General features: G+C 46.6%; 1 protein-coding gene across 2 annotated transcripts in view; it reads right to left on the reverse strand.

The window, feature by feature from the left end:
* The window catches only part of LOC144482162 (NACHT, LRR and PYD domains-containing protein 3-like), an 81,421-nt gene extending 68,731 nt beyond the window's left edge, over positions 1–12,690 (reverse strand). For both annotated transcript variants that reach the window (XR_013495883.1, XM_078201376.1), the window contains exons 1-2: positions 12,184–12,690; positions 583–677 (exon numbers count right to left, since the gene is read on the reverse strand). Coding sequence is in view for 1 of the 2 variants with exons in the window: in XM_078201376.1 (XP_078057502.1) it covers positions 583–646 (64 nt within the window). In the remaining variant the exon portion in view is untranslated. The remainder of the gene's footprint in view (positions 1–582; positions 678–12,183) is intronic.
* Between the last annotated feature and the right edge of the window lie 1,268 nt (positions 12,691–13,958).

Here is a 13,958-nt window from a genome sequence, read left to right on the forward strand (position 1 = left end):
TCTATCCCTTATTGAAAGTGAAGGACCTGATATTGGCCTGCATTTTAATCTATTTGCCACAAATGTGCCAGTTCACTTAATTTACTGATATTTCTTTGCATATTGCCAGCTGTACTGACTACGATGTTTCAATAACTTTGTGTCATAATCAGTTTTATATATCCAATTTTTTATTCCATCATCGAGGCTGTCAATAAATTTGGTTAGTAATTGTGAGCCTAACACAGATGCTTCTGGAACACAGCAAGTTGCATCCTGACAGTCAGCCTAAATGTCCATTTACCTCATCTCTATCCCTTGCTTTTCCACCAATTTTACAATGAGGTCAAAAATGTGCCTTCAATTGCATGACAGACATTTTAAGAAACTCTGTCCAAATGCCTGCTGGATGTCTATGTAAGCAATGCCTATCGACATGCACTAGACATTGCTTTCAGCACAACTTCATTGTATCAGCTTTACTGGTTTATAATTTGCTGCTGCTATATTCTTCTCTGTTCCTTGTGTGAACTGCAGGTTCATGAATGAGGTCTGGATTCATTAACAGGACGGTGAAAACTTGGGAGTGTTTTCTGAACCTACCATTGTCCAATGTCAATCTTTTTGAAGATATTGGATATACTCCGCTGTTGAAACCTTCAGCCATTTTTGTGACAGGTGTTTTCGATTCTGGTGCTCTGAAATAAACAAATCCACAGCAGGGTTAAATGGAAACTGTGAAGTGAAAATGCCTTGTTTGTATCTTTAAGCAGCAACGTGATTTCCAAATTTTATATGGGGACGATCTTTTGATATTTACAATCTCACAAACACCATGTAGATATATATAACTGGTAGATCTGACGGTGACCCCACCACCTTGGTACTGTTGGTACTGCCTCTTCAAAAAATCATCTTGATCTCATTTGCCCTTGAAAATCCCTGGCCCATGTCCAGCCTCCCTTTTCTCCAAAACACATGACCATAACTTTACCTGCTAAATGTAGACACAACTTTCTTGGAGCTTGTTTGAATACATCTAACTAGGTTTCCACCTATGCCACAATACTGAAACAGCTCTTATCAAAGTCAAACATTACATTCTAGCAGAAATAAAATGGTCAGTGAAGTATCTTCAGCCGACTCTACGTCTCTGAAGCCTTTGGCACAGTTGATCACATGATCATCCTCTTCACTGCCTTCCAGCTGGGTGGAAATTATCCCTGTCTTTTTGCTTATCCAGTAAATCGCAGAGCACATATCACTGGCATTGGTTTATCTTCCCTATCCCATTCTCTGGAGTCCCACCAGTGGGCTATCTGTTTCTCATAAATATATTGCTTGTCAGCAAATTTTAAAAAGTGTTACACATGCAAGATGATCTTACTAACTGCCCTGAAACTGGCTTCTTGTATCCTAACTTGCACCATGTCTCATTAACCCTAGATCCTTGTACACCATCTGGAACCTCAATCGAGCTTTTCAAATATATCCACTGACTCACACGTCCCAGCCAGATATTATAGTCCAGCCTTAGATGTTGGCAATATTTCCGCACTCCTGAAAGTTTGACCAGCCCTTATTTGGATTCTTCGACACATGGGCCCCTTGCCTTCAGCTGCCAAGAGACTACACTCTGGAATACTCATCCCAAACATCTTCCAGCCTGTGGAACCCTTTCTTTAATTAAGAGCTATGGATCTGAACAAACTGGTTTAGCATTGGGAGATATAGTGGCAGAGTGGCTAGCACTACTGTCTCACATCTCCAAGGACCTGCCTTCGATTCCCGGCTTGGTCACTGTCTGTGTGGAGTTTGCACATTCTCCCCGTATCATTGTGGGTTTCCTCAGGCTGCTCCGGTTTCCTCCCACAGTCCAAAGATGTGTGGCTTAGGTTGATTAGTCATGCAAGATTGTCCCTTAGTGTGGCGGGATGTGTTAGTTAGAGTGATTAATGGGGTAACTGCGTGGGGTTGTGGGGATAAGTCTAAGATGCGATTGTTGTCGGTGCAAACTCGATGGGCTGAATGGCCTCTTTCTGCACTGTGGGGTTTCTATTATTTCTGTGAGGTTTCTGGGTGTCCTTCCTTGTACTACTTACCTTGGGATATGGCATCAAGTAGGTAGACTATCAGGAGAAAATTGAAACGTCAAAACACAATCTCTGTAAAGAGATTCAATCTCGATCCCAGACCTTGCAATGCCCTCCAGGGAAGGAATTTCTCGCTCGTGCCGGTGGACATGGCACGCTCCCCTTCCAGGGAAACCAGCAGTAAACCTGGCCACAGAAAATGAGTAAATTATCTGAAGGAGAACCCTATCGAATCTGGTCTTCCTGGAGCCAGTAATAGCCTACAAGGCCAAAGCAGGAACGGGAGGGGCTTCCCTCCTGTTACTGCACATCCTCCCCATCTTCACTTCCACCACTCCCCCCTTCGCTTCATCTACTGTGGGTGCACCGAGATCGGAAACAGGGGGCAGAACTGCAAAAATTAAGTTACATGCTTTTCAGAAAATGTGTGTAGTCAAGGAGAACTTCCCGTAAAAGTGTTCCATGGAATCCTAAATGCCTCAAATGAAGCAAGAACTGCGAATGTGTGTGAACAGAAGCAACTGACAGCTCTAAGTGATTGCTCCTTGCAACATCCCTCCAACGCAAGTCCACATGGTGAGGAAGATTCCGATATTTTGAACCCTCAACCTGGGATTGTGTCTGTCTGAATGATAACGATGAGCTCTACCCTCCTCGGGTTGGGCACTGTCTGATCTCAATCACTACATCTTGCCTAGTTAACAAACTTTCTGATCTCACTGGCTCCATCTACCCAGGGTCACATAATGTCTGATCTCACTGACTCCATCCTCCCCGGGTTAAACACTATCTGGTCTCACTGACTCCATCCTCCCCGGGTTAAACACTATCTGATCTCACTGACTCCATCCTCCCCGGGTTACACACTGTCTGATCTCACTGACTCCATCCTCCCCGGGTTAAACACTATCTGATCTCACTGACTCCATCCTCCCCGGGTTACACACTGTCTGATCTCACTGACTCCATCCTCCCCGGGTTACACACCGTCTGATATTTCACTACTTTCCCCATGTTTCTGTCCCGGGTCTGTTCACATTTTGGGTGAAAAGTGGAAATTGGCTATTTGCTCTCCGAGCTGAGGATAGATGTACAGAAACAGCGTGTGTTTGAAAAATGTAACAGTAACAGGATGTATACTCAGTGTTATAATGCTGTGCCTATTCAGACTAGAATCACCCAGAAACACTCAGTTTTGATGCTGTCTGTATTCAGACTAGAATCACCCTGATATACTCTGTAATAATGCTGTCCGTATTCAGACCAGAATCTGCACGGTGCAACAGTGATTAGCACCGCTGCCTCACAGTGCCAGGGACCAGAGTTCAATTCCCAGCTTGGGTCACCGTCTGGGTGGAATTTGCACATTCTTCCCATGTCCACGTGGGTTTACTCCAGGCGCTCCGGTTTCCTCCCACAATCCAAAGATGTGCGGGTGAGGTGCATTGGCCATGCTAAATTGCCCCTTAGTGTCAGAGGGACTGGCTGGGATACATGCATGGGGTTGTGGGGATAGGGCCCGGGTGGGATAGTGGTCAGTGCAGACTCGATGGGCCAAATAGCCTCCTTCTGCACTGTAGGATTCTATGATTCTATAATCACCCAAACATACTCTGTTATAATGCTCTCTGTATTCAGAGCACAATCGCCCAGATATATTCAGTGTTGATGCTGCGTCAGAAGCTTTTTCCCCAGGGTGGAAGAATCAGTTACTCGGGGCTATGGGTTTTAGGTGCGAGGGGCTGGGTTTAAAAGAAATGTACGAGGCAAGTTTTTTTGCACAGGTGGTGGGTGCCTGGAACTCGCTACCAGGGGATGTAGTTGAAGTGGATACGACAGTGACTTTCAAGGTTTATTCACCAAAGAGAAGGACTTGGTGGATGATGAGTCTGGGAAAGGATGTGTAGATAGTTTGAGTCATGTTGAGATCAAAGAGGAGGTGGTATTGGGGTTCTTGAGAAACATTAAGGTAGACAAGTCCCCAGGGCCTGATGGGATATACCTCAGAATACTGAGAGAAGCAAGAGAGGAAATTGCTGGGGCCTTGAGAGATATCTTTGTATCCTCACTGGCTACAGGGGAGGTCCCAGAGGATTGGAGAATAGCCAATGTTTCTCCTTTGTTTAAGAAGGGTAGCAAGAATAATCCAGGTAATTACAGGCCAGTGAGCCTTACATGAGTGGTAGCGAAATTATTGGAGAGGATTCTTCGAGACAGGATTTATTCCACTTGGAAATAAGTGGACATATTAGTGAGAGGCAACATGGTTTTGTGAAGGGGAGGTCGTGTCTCACGAACTTGATCGAGTTTTTGGAGGAAGTGATGAAGATGATTGATGAGGGGAGGGCAGTGGATGTTGTCGACATAGACTTCAGTAAGGCCTTGGACAAGGTCCCTCATGGCAGACTGGTGCAGAAGGTGAAGTTGCATGTGATCAGAGGTGAGCTGGCAAGGTGGATACAAAACTGGCTTGGTCAAAGAAGACAGAGGGTAGCAGTGGAAAGGTGCGTTTCTGAATGGAGGGCTGTGACAAGTGGTGTTCCTCAGGGATCAGTGCTGGGACCTTTGCTGTTTGTAATTTATAAATGATTTGGAGGAAATTGTAACTGGAGTGATGAGTAAGTTTGCGGATGACACAAAGGTAGGTGGATTTGCGGATAGGGATGAGGACCATCAGAGGATACAGCAGGATATAGATCAGTTGGAGACTTGGGCAGAGAGATGGCAGATGGAGGTTAATCCGGACAAATGTGAGGTAATGCATTTTGGAAGGTCTAACACAGATAGGAAATATACAATAAATGGCAGAACCATTAGGAGTATTGATAGGCAAAGGGATCTGCGTGTACAGGTACACAGGTCACAAAGTGGCAATGCAAGTGGAGAAGGTAGTCCTGAAGGCATATGGCATGCTTGCCTTCATCAGCCAGGGTATTGAGTTTAAAAATTGGCAAGTCATGTTGACGCTTTACAGAACCCGAGTGAGGCTGCACTCGGAATATCGTGTTCAATTCTTGTCGCCACACTACCAGAGGATGTGGAGGCTTTGGAGAGGGAACAGAAAAGATATACCAGCATGTTGCCTGGTATGGAGGGCATTAGCTATGAAGAGAGGTTGGAGAAACTTGATTTGTTCTCACTGGAGTGATGGACGTTGAGGGGAGACCTGATAGAAGTCTACAAGATTATGAGAGGCATGGACAGAGTGGATAGTCAGAAGCTTTTTCCATGTGTGGAAGAGTCAATTACGAGGGGGCATAGGTTTAAGGTGCGAGGGGCAAGGTTTAAGAGAGATGTACGAGGCAGATGTTTTACACAGAGTGGTGGTTGCGTGGAACTCGTTGCTGGGGGAGGCAGTGGAAGCGGATACGGTAGTGACTTTTAAGGGGCGTCTTGATAAATCCATGAATGAGATGGGAATAGAGGGATATAGTCCCCGGAAGCGTAGGGGGTTTTAGTTAAGTCGGGCAGCATGGCCGGTGCAGTCTTGGAGGGTCGAAGGGCCTGTTCCTGCGCTGTAATTTTTTGTTCTTTGTGCGTCTTGACAAATACATGAATAGGATGGGGATAGAGGTATATGGCCCCCAGAAGCGTAGGTTTTTTTTAGTTCAGACAGCATGGTCGGTGCAAGCTTGGAGGGCACTCTGGTCATGCACATGCATAGTGCTGGACATGATGGTCCGTGCACATCCGTTAACACCAAGGCCGGGGCTTCGATGCTTCCCCTTCTCTGATTGATGGATCTCGGTGTCAATCACCCTCCCTTAAACAGCGAGGAAGCTCAGTCTCATTCTGGTCACTGACTGACACAAAACAAAATCCAGAAAATATGAGACAAAAACAGAAAAGAAAAATAAGAGAAAGAAACAGGTAACAGTTCAGGCGGAGAGAGAGAGAGAACAGTTCAAAGAGGAAAGTTTTAAACGGAAATTGATAAAGCCTCATCTTTTCATTGTCCTTGTGCCAAGATCCATTGGTGTCCATGGCACCAAGGAGTTCCTCCCTCCTTTCCTTCCAAACACCTTGTGACTGACTCCCTCCCTATCTCTTCAATCTTCCCCATTCACTTTTCCTATTCTCCACTGCTCTGACCAATTGTGTGGGACAATATTACTTTTCATTGATCAGACTCTGTTCCAACATCAGCAGGAGTTAATTGAGGAACCTCACCCCATCAAGGAACCACACCAGGGATTTACAAACTTACAGGAAGAGGAGTAAGTGAACATTCATTTTCATTCAATGAGATGATTGTTCACCCGTTCCTGAACACAATCTACCAGGTTGATAATTCACCGAACATCCACTGCTCAGTTTGCTGAAAATTATCAATTTCAGAAACCATAAATTTGCACAATTTGTTTTTTCTAACCACTCAAAACCACAATTGGTTCCCACCTCCACCTCTCACTCCCTCTCTCCCTTTCCCTTCTTCTCTCACCTTTTCCCTCTCCCTATTCTCCCTCCAAGGGGTGCAGCAGCTGCTGACACAGGAAAACCTTCTGTTCTTTGCTAAAATGAGGGGGGACATTTCTGCAAGGTGACTGAGACTGTGGAGCGCTGGCATGCGAGGGAAAAGCTCAGAGATTGAAATGCCAGTGAAATTCTGCATCTTGCAACATGCATCTTAACAAAATAGACCAGATCAACAAAGGGATAACTTCAAATGTGGCTTCTTAAAAATGAGCAGAATCTCAAAGAAAACTTAAACAAAGCAAAATATGATGAAATGAGTTCAAACACACTCTGGTCCTCTCCACCAGGTAAGGAAAGCTTTTATGTTTCAGGGAGATATCGCATTCTCCCATTCTAGGCACACCTGGCAGGGAACATAGCTGCCAGATCACTGATGACAAGGCGACTATGGCAGGGAGGACCTAGAAACTACCATTATCACAAAAGAGGTATGTTGGGCAAACTAATGGGTTAAAGGCAGACAAGTGTCCTGGCCCTGATGGAATGCATCGCAGGGTACTAAAACAGATGGTGGGGAAAATAGCAAATGCATTATGTGGTCGGGAAAATGCTTGAATCTATCAAGGAAGAAATAGCGAGACATCTGGATAGAAATTGTCCCATTGGAAAAATGCAGCATGGGTTCATGAAAGACAGGTCATGTTTGACTAAGATGGTGGTATTTTTTGAGAACATTACATGCTCAGTGGACAGTGAGGAACCTGTGGATGTGATGTATTTGGATTTCCAGAAAACATTTGACAAGGTGCCGCACCAAAGGCTGCTGCATGAGATAAAGGTGTGCGGTGTTACGGGTAATGTAATGGATAGAGGATTGGTTAACTAACAGAAAGAAAAGAGTGTGGGTAAATGGGTGTTTTTCTGGTTGGCGATCAGTGACTAGTGATGTGCCTCAGGGATCAGTGTTGGGACTGCAATTGTTTACGATTTACATTGATGATTTGGAGTTGGGGACCGTGCAGTGTGTCAAAATTCACAGCTGACACCATGATGAGTGGCAGAGCAAAGTGCACAGAGGACGCTGAAAGTCTGCAAAGGAATATAGATAGCCTAAGTGAGTGGACGAGTGTCTGGCAGATGGAGTACAATGTTGGTAAATGTGAGGTCATCCATTTGGATAGGAATAACTGCAAAATGGACTATTGTTTAAATGGTAAAAAATTGGAGCATGCTGCTGTGCAGAGGGACCTGGGTGTCCTTATGCAAGGATCACTAGCAGTTGGTTTGCAGGTGCAGCAGGTAATTAAGGCAAATAAAATTTTGTCTTTCATTGCTGGAGGGATGGAGTTTAAAAACAATGAGATTACGTTGCAGCTGTATAAGGTGCTGGTGAGGCCACACCTAGAACACTGTACAGTTTTGGTCTCCTTACTTGAGAAAAGACATATTGACAGGACGCAGAGGAGATTCACTAGGTTGATTCCAGAGTTGAGAGGGTTGGCTTATGAGGATAGACTGAGTAGACTGGGGCTGTATTCACTGGAATTCTGAAGAATGATCTTATAGAAACATATAAGATTATGAAGAGAATAGATAAGATAGAAGCAGGGAAGTTGGTTCCACTGGCAGGTGAAACTAGAACTACGGGGCATGGCCTGAAAATAAGGGCAGCAGATTTAGGACTGAGTTGAGGAGAAACTCCTTCACACAAAGCGTTGTGCATCTGTGGAATTCCCTGCCCGGTGAAGCAGTTGAGGCCAACTCATTGAATGTTTTTAAGGCAGGGATAGATACATTTCTGAATAAAAGGAATTAAGGGCTATGGTGAGTGGGTGAGTAAATTCAGCTGAGACCACGAAAAGATCAGTCATGATCTTATTGAATGGTGGAGCAGGCTCGAGGGGCCAGATGGCCTATTCCTGATCCTAGTTCTCATGTTCGTATAGCTGCAGTAGATGGGTAACTGGACGACCCATTCAAACTCCCGTTGCCTGGACCTAGATTAGCCCACCTACCTGACATCAAAAGAAGATTCAACAGGAGTGTTAGAAATGTTTCAATTACTGTATTCTCATCAACATTCATGAAGTTCACAAACTATCTGATCTCAGAGGCTCCATCCTCCCTGGGTTACACACTGTCTCATTGCACTGACTCCACACTCTCCAGGTTAGACACGATCATCTCACTGGCTCCATCCTCCCTGGGATATGCACTGCCTGATCTCACTGCCTCCATCCTCCCCAGGTAATACACCGTCTGATCTCAATGGCTCCATCCTCCCCGGGTGACACACTGTCTGATCTCGCTGACTCCATCTTAGCCAGAAAGAAAGTGGAAATTCCCTATTTTTAAACAAGCTCTTTACAATACTGTGCAGAAGGAGGCCATTCAGTCTATCCAGTCTGCACCAATCACAATCCCACCCATCCTTGTCACCCCACATATTTGCCCTGCTGATCCCTTTGACACGAAGGGGCAATTTAGCATGACCAATCAACAGAACCTGTACATCTTTGGAGTGTGGGAAGGAACTGGAGCACTTGGAGGAAACCCATGCAGACCCGAGGAGAATGTACAAATTCCGCACAGACAGTCACACAAGCCGGGAATCGAACCTGGTTCCTCGGTGCTATGAGGCAGCAGTGTGATAACCATTGTACCAGCTGTATCTGAGGTCATCATTGCAGATTAGAGAGCAGCTTCCTCGATGGTCAACTGATGGAATGCGACTGGGCCGGATGGGGTACCGGAACAAGCACTCAGATCATGCTCAGATCAGCTGGTGGGGGTACTCGCAGACATTTTCAACATGTCTTTACAACAATCTGAGGTCCCTATCTGCTTAAAGAAAATGACCATTATCCCAATACCAAAGAAAAGCCTTGCAGCATGCTTAATGACTATTATTCAGTGGCTCTGACATCCATCATTATGAAGTATTTCGAAAAGCGAGTCATGGCATTCATCAATTCCAGCCTCCCAACTGCGTGGATCACAACAGTTCGCCTCCCACCACAACTGGTCCACAGCAAACCCCATCACCCTGGCCCTGCACTCAACGCTGGAACACTAGATAACAAATACACCTATATCAGACTCTTATTTATTGACTACAGCTCAGCCTCCAACATTATTCCGACAAAACTCATCTCCAAACTCAGTTGCCTGGGCCTCGGCTCCTCCCTCTGCGACTGGATCCTGAACTTCTTAACCAAGAGACCACAAGCAGTAAGGATAGGCAACAACACCTTCTCCACGATCTTCATCAACACCAGTGCCCCAGAAGGCGGTGTTCTCGGCCCCTACTATATTCCTTATACACTTATGACTGTGTGGCCAAATTCCCCTCCAACTCGAATTTCAAGTTTGCCAATGACACCACCGCAGTAGGTTGGATCTCAAACAATGACAAGACTGAGTACAGGAATAAGATAGAAAATCTGGTGAACTGGTGCGGCAACAATAATCTCTCCCTCAATGTCAACAAAATGAAGGAGATTGTCATCGACTTCAGGAAGCGTAGAGGAGAATGTGCCGCTGTCTACAGCAACCCCGGGCGAGTAGAAAGGATCCTGAGGTTCAATTTTTCATGTGTCCAGATCAGCAACAACCTGTCCTGGTTCCCTTTGCCGACACTATAGTTAAGAAAGTCCACCAACGCCTCGTCAGAAGACGAAGGAAATTTGGCATGTCAGTTACAATTCTCGCCAACTTTTACAATTGCACCACAGAAAGCATTCTTTCTGGTTGTATCAAAGTTTGGTTTGACTCCTGCTCTGCCTAAAACCACAAGAAACTTCAAAAGGTCGTGAATAAAGCCGAATCCATCACGCAAACCAGCCTCCTATCCACTCACTCTGCCTACACTTCCTGCTGCCTCGGCAAAGCAGCCAGCACAATTAAGGACCCCACTGCACCCCAGACATTCTCTCTTCCACCTTCTTCCCTCGAGAAAAAGATACAAAAGACTGAGGTAATGCACCAACTGACTCAAGAACAGCTTCATCCCTGCTGCCATGACTTTTGAATGGACATTGCTTTAAATTGAGCTTTCTCTGCACCCAAGCTATGCCTGTAACACGGCATTCTGCACCCTTTCATTTCCTTCTCTATGAACGGTATGCTTTGTCTGTATGGTGCACAAGAAACAATACTTTTCACTGTATGTTAATACATGTGACAATAATAAATCAAATCAATACCTTGTTGCCACTTGCTGGACATGCCAGCTAACGTTTAGTGATTCATGCACTGAAACACCTGGATCTCTCTGTACTTAACACACCTGCAGTCTGTCTCCTTTTAGAGAACAATCTGCCTTTTGATTCCACCTACTTGAAGTGCATGACCTCACACTTGCCCACATTAAATTCCACTTGCCAAGTTTTCACCGAGTCACCCAGTCTATCTGTATCCCTTTGCAGCATCACAATATCCTCATTACAACCTGCCCTTCCAACTAACTTGGTATCATCGGCAAATTTGGAAACCTTACATTCTGTTCCTTCTGCCAGGTCACAAAACAATTGTCAGCCAAGAACTGATCCCTTCGGTGCTGCACTAGTTATACCTTTCCAGTCGGAAAAGGAGCCATTTATTCCAACTCTGTTTTCTGTGTGACAGTTTTCAATCCACGTTAACACACTTCCTCCAATTCCATGAGCTTTACCGTGATGCGCCATCCTGTTATGGATCACCTTGTCAAATGCCCATACAGGGCCCAGACTGAATTAACTGAGAGAGATCCGTTGCTGTGTTTACTCATACAATTTAAATGGTATTCACATGTACAAGGCCTAGATTGTAATAACAGATCTTTCTATGAAATATAGAATCATCCAATTGCTGCAGTGCAGGAGGAGGCCATTCGGTCCATCCAGTCTGTACCGCCCACAATCCCACCCAGACCCTCTCCCCGTGTTGACCCTGCTAATCCCCCTGACACTGAGCAGCAACTGAGCCTGGCCAGTGCCCCTGTGCTGCTGGTGTTTGGAGAGTGTGAGGAAAGGGCCGCAGACACGGGGAGAATGTGCAGACTCCACACAGACAGTGAGCCAAGGCCGGGAATTGAAGCCGGCTCCCTGGCGCTGTGAGACCGCAGCACCAACCACTGAGCCACCGCGCCGCCCACAATGTAACTGACCGTCCCCGCTCTGTTAATATGATACAAAGACAGGCTGTATTTACACAGGAAACCGACATTTTAATCCTCAAGCTGAATGTTGTTGGAGTTGAAACTTTTTCTGGGCCGTTAATTCCTCAAACCCGGAAATACCCGGATACGCAGCCACAAACGGCAGTGCGCCTGCGCGCAGGCTCACTCCGGTCGGCGGCCGCTGCTTTCCGGCTCGCGGATTGGTCAGCTCCCGGTCACGTGCTGTGAGCGGGCAGTGACTTCAGACCCCCCTCCAACCTCGCGCAGAAACCGTTAACGGCCGCGCCACGTGACCGCGAGCCGCTTTCAGAGTGGGCGGGACCTCACTGCACCCTCATTCCCCATTGGTGCGTTCTGCTGTCCGTCAAATGAACACAGCCAATAGGAAGCCGCTCCAGCAGAATGATTGGCAGCCAGTGCGGGGCGCACTCGGGCAGCTTGTGATGAAGTAGCGACTCGCTGCCACTGGGGACAATCCCAGTCAGCGAGAGTCGGCGCCGCTGAAGTGGAGACTTTTTCTCTAATTTAATTCCTTACCGTTATTCAAAAATTCGGTGTGAACGCCGCTGGGAAAGGGGTGAACGCCGCTGGGAAAGGCCCGCACACGCAGTGAGAAACGCCGCTGGGAAAGCCCCGCACACGCAGTGAGAAACGCCGCTGGGAAAGGCCCGCACACGCAGTGAGAAACCGCGCGGCGCCTGAACTCCGCACTCGAGACGGCGGCGGCTGTTTGTCCGCTCGCCGATTGGCCAGATCCAGGTCACGTGCTGTGCGTCGCCAGTGACGTCAGAACGCCCCCTCCAGCCGCGCGCGGAAACCGTTTAACGGCCGCTTCCAGCCACGTCACTGAGTGGGCGGCACCTCATTGCGTCATCATTCAGATTTACATACAGCATGGAAACAGGCCCTTCAGCCCAACTTGTCCAGGCTGCCCCTGTTTTTAAACCCCGAAACTCGTCCCAATTGCCCACATTTGGCCCATATCCCTCTACGGGCCAAGTGTTAGATTTGGTTGTGGGAGAGCAATTTGGAGATAGTGACCACAATTCGGTGTTTTTTGTTATTGCAATGGAGAGGGATAGGGCCGTACGGCAGGGCAAGGTTTACAATTGGGGGAGAGGTAATTATGATGCGATTAGGGAATAATTAGGGGGCATAAGTTGGGAACAGAAACTGTCAGGGAAAGGAACGAATGAAAAGTGGAACTTTTTCAAGGAACAAATACTGGATGTCCTTGATAGGTATGTTCCTGTCAGGCAGGGAGGAAATGGCCGAGTGAGGGAACCATGGTTCACAAAAGAGGTAGAATGTCTTGTGAAAAGGAAGAGGGAAGCTTATGTAGGGATGAGGAAACAAGGTTCAGATGGCTCGATTGAGGGTTACAAGTTAGCAAGGAATGAGCTGAAAAAGGGGCTTAGGAGAGCTAGGAGGGGACATGAGAAGTCCTTGGCGGGTCGGATCAAGGAAAACCCCAAGGCTTTTTACTCTTATGTGAGGAATAAAAGAATGATCAGGGTGAGGTTAGGGCTGGTCAAGGACAGTAGTGGGAACTTATGTATGGAGTCAGTAGAGATAGGCGAGGTGATGAATGAATACTTTTCTTCAGTGTTCACCAAGGAGAGGGGCCATGTTTTTGAGGAAGAGAAGGTGTTACAGGCTAATAGGCTGGAGGAAATAGATGTTCGGAGGGAGGATGTCTTGGCAGTTTTGAATAAACTGAAGGTCGATAAGTCCCCTGGGCCTGATGAAATGTATCCTAGGATTCTGTGGGAGGCAAGGGATGAGATTGCAGAGCCTTTGGCGTTGATCTTTGGGTCCTCTCTGTCCACGGGGATGGTGCCAGAGGACTGGAGAATGGCGAATGTTGTTCCTCTGTTTAAGAAAGGGAATAGAAATGACCCTGGTAATTATAGACCGGTTAGTCTTACTTCGGTGGTTGGTAAATTGATGGAAAGGGTCCTTAGGGATGGGATTTTCGACCATTTAGAAAGATGCGGATTAATCCGAGATAGTCAGCACGGATTCGTGAAGGGCAAGTCGTGCCTCACAAATTTGATAGAATTTTTTGAGGAGGTAACTAAGTGTGTTGATGAAGGTAGGGCAGTTGATGTCATATACATGGATTTTAGTAAGGCGTTTGATAAGGTCCCCCATGGTCGGCTTATGATGAAAGTGAGGAGATGTGGGATAGAGGGAAAGTTGGCCGATTGGATAGGTAACTGGCTGTCTGACCGAAGACAGAGGGTGGTGGTCGATGGAAAATTTTCGGATTGGAGGCAGGTTGCTAGCGGTGTGCCGCAGGGATCAGTGCT

The sequence above is a fragment of the Mustelus asterias genome (assembly GCF_964213995.1).
Source record: "Mustelus asterias chromosome 26 unlocalized genomic scaffold, sMusAst1.hap1.1 SUPER_26_unloc_6, whole genome shotgun sequence".
Classification (NCBI taxonomy): domain Eukaryota; kingdom Metazoa; phylum Chordata; class Chondrichthyes; order Carcharhiniformes; family Triakidae; genus Mustelus; species Mustelus asterias.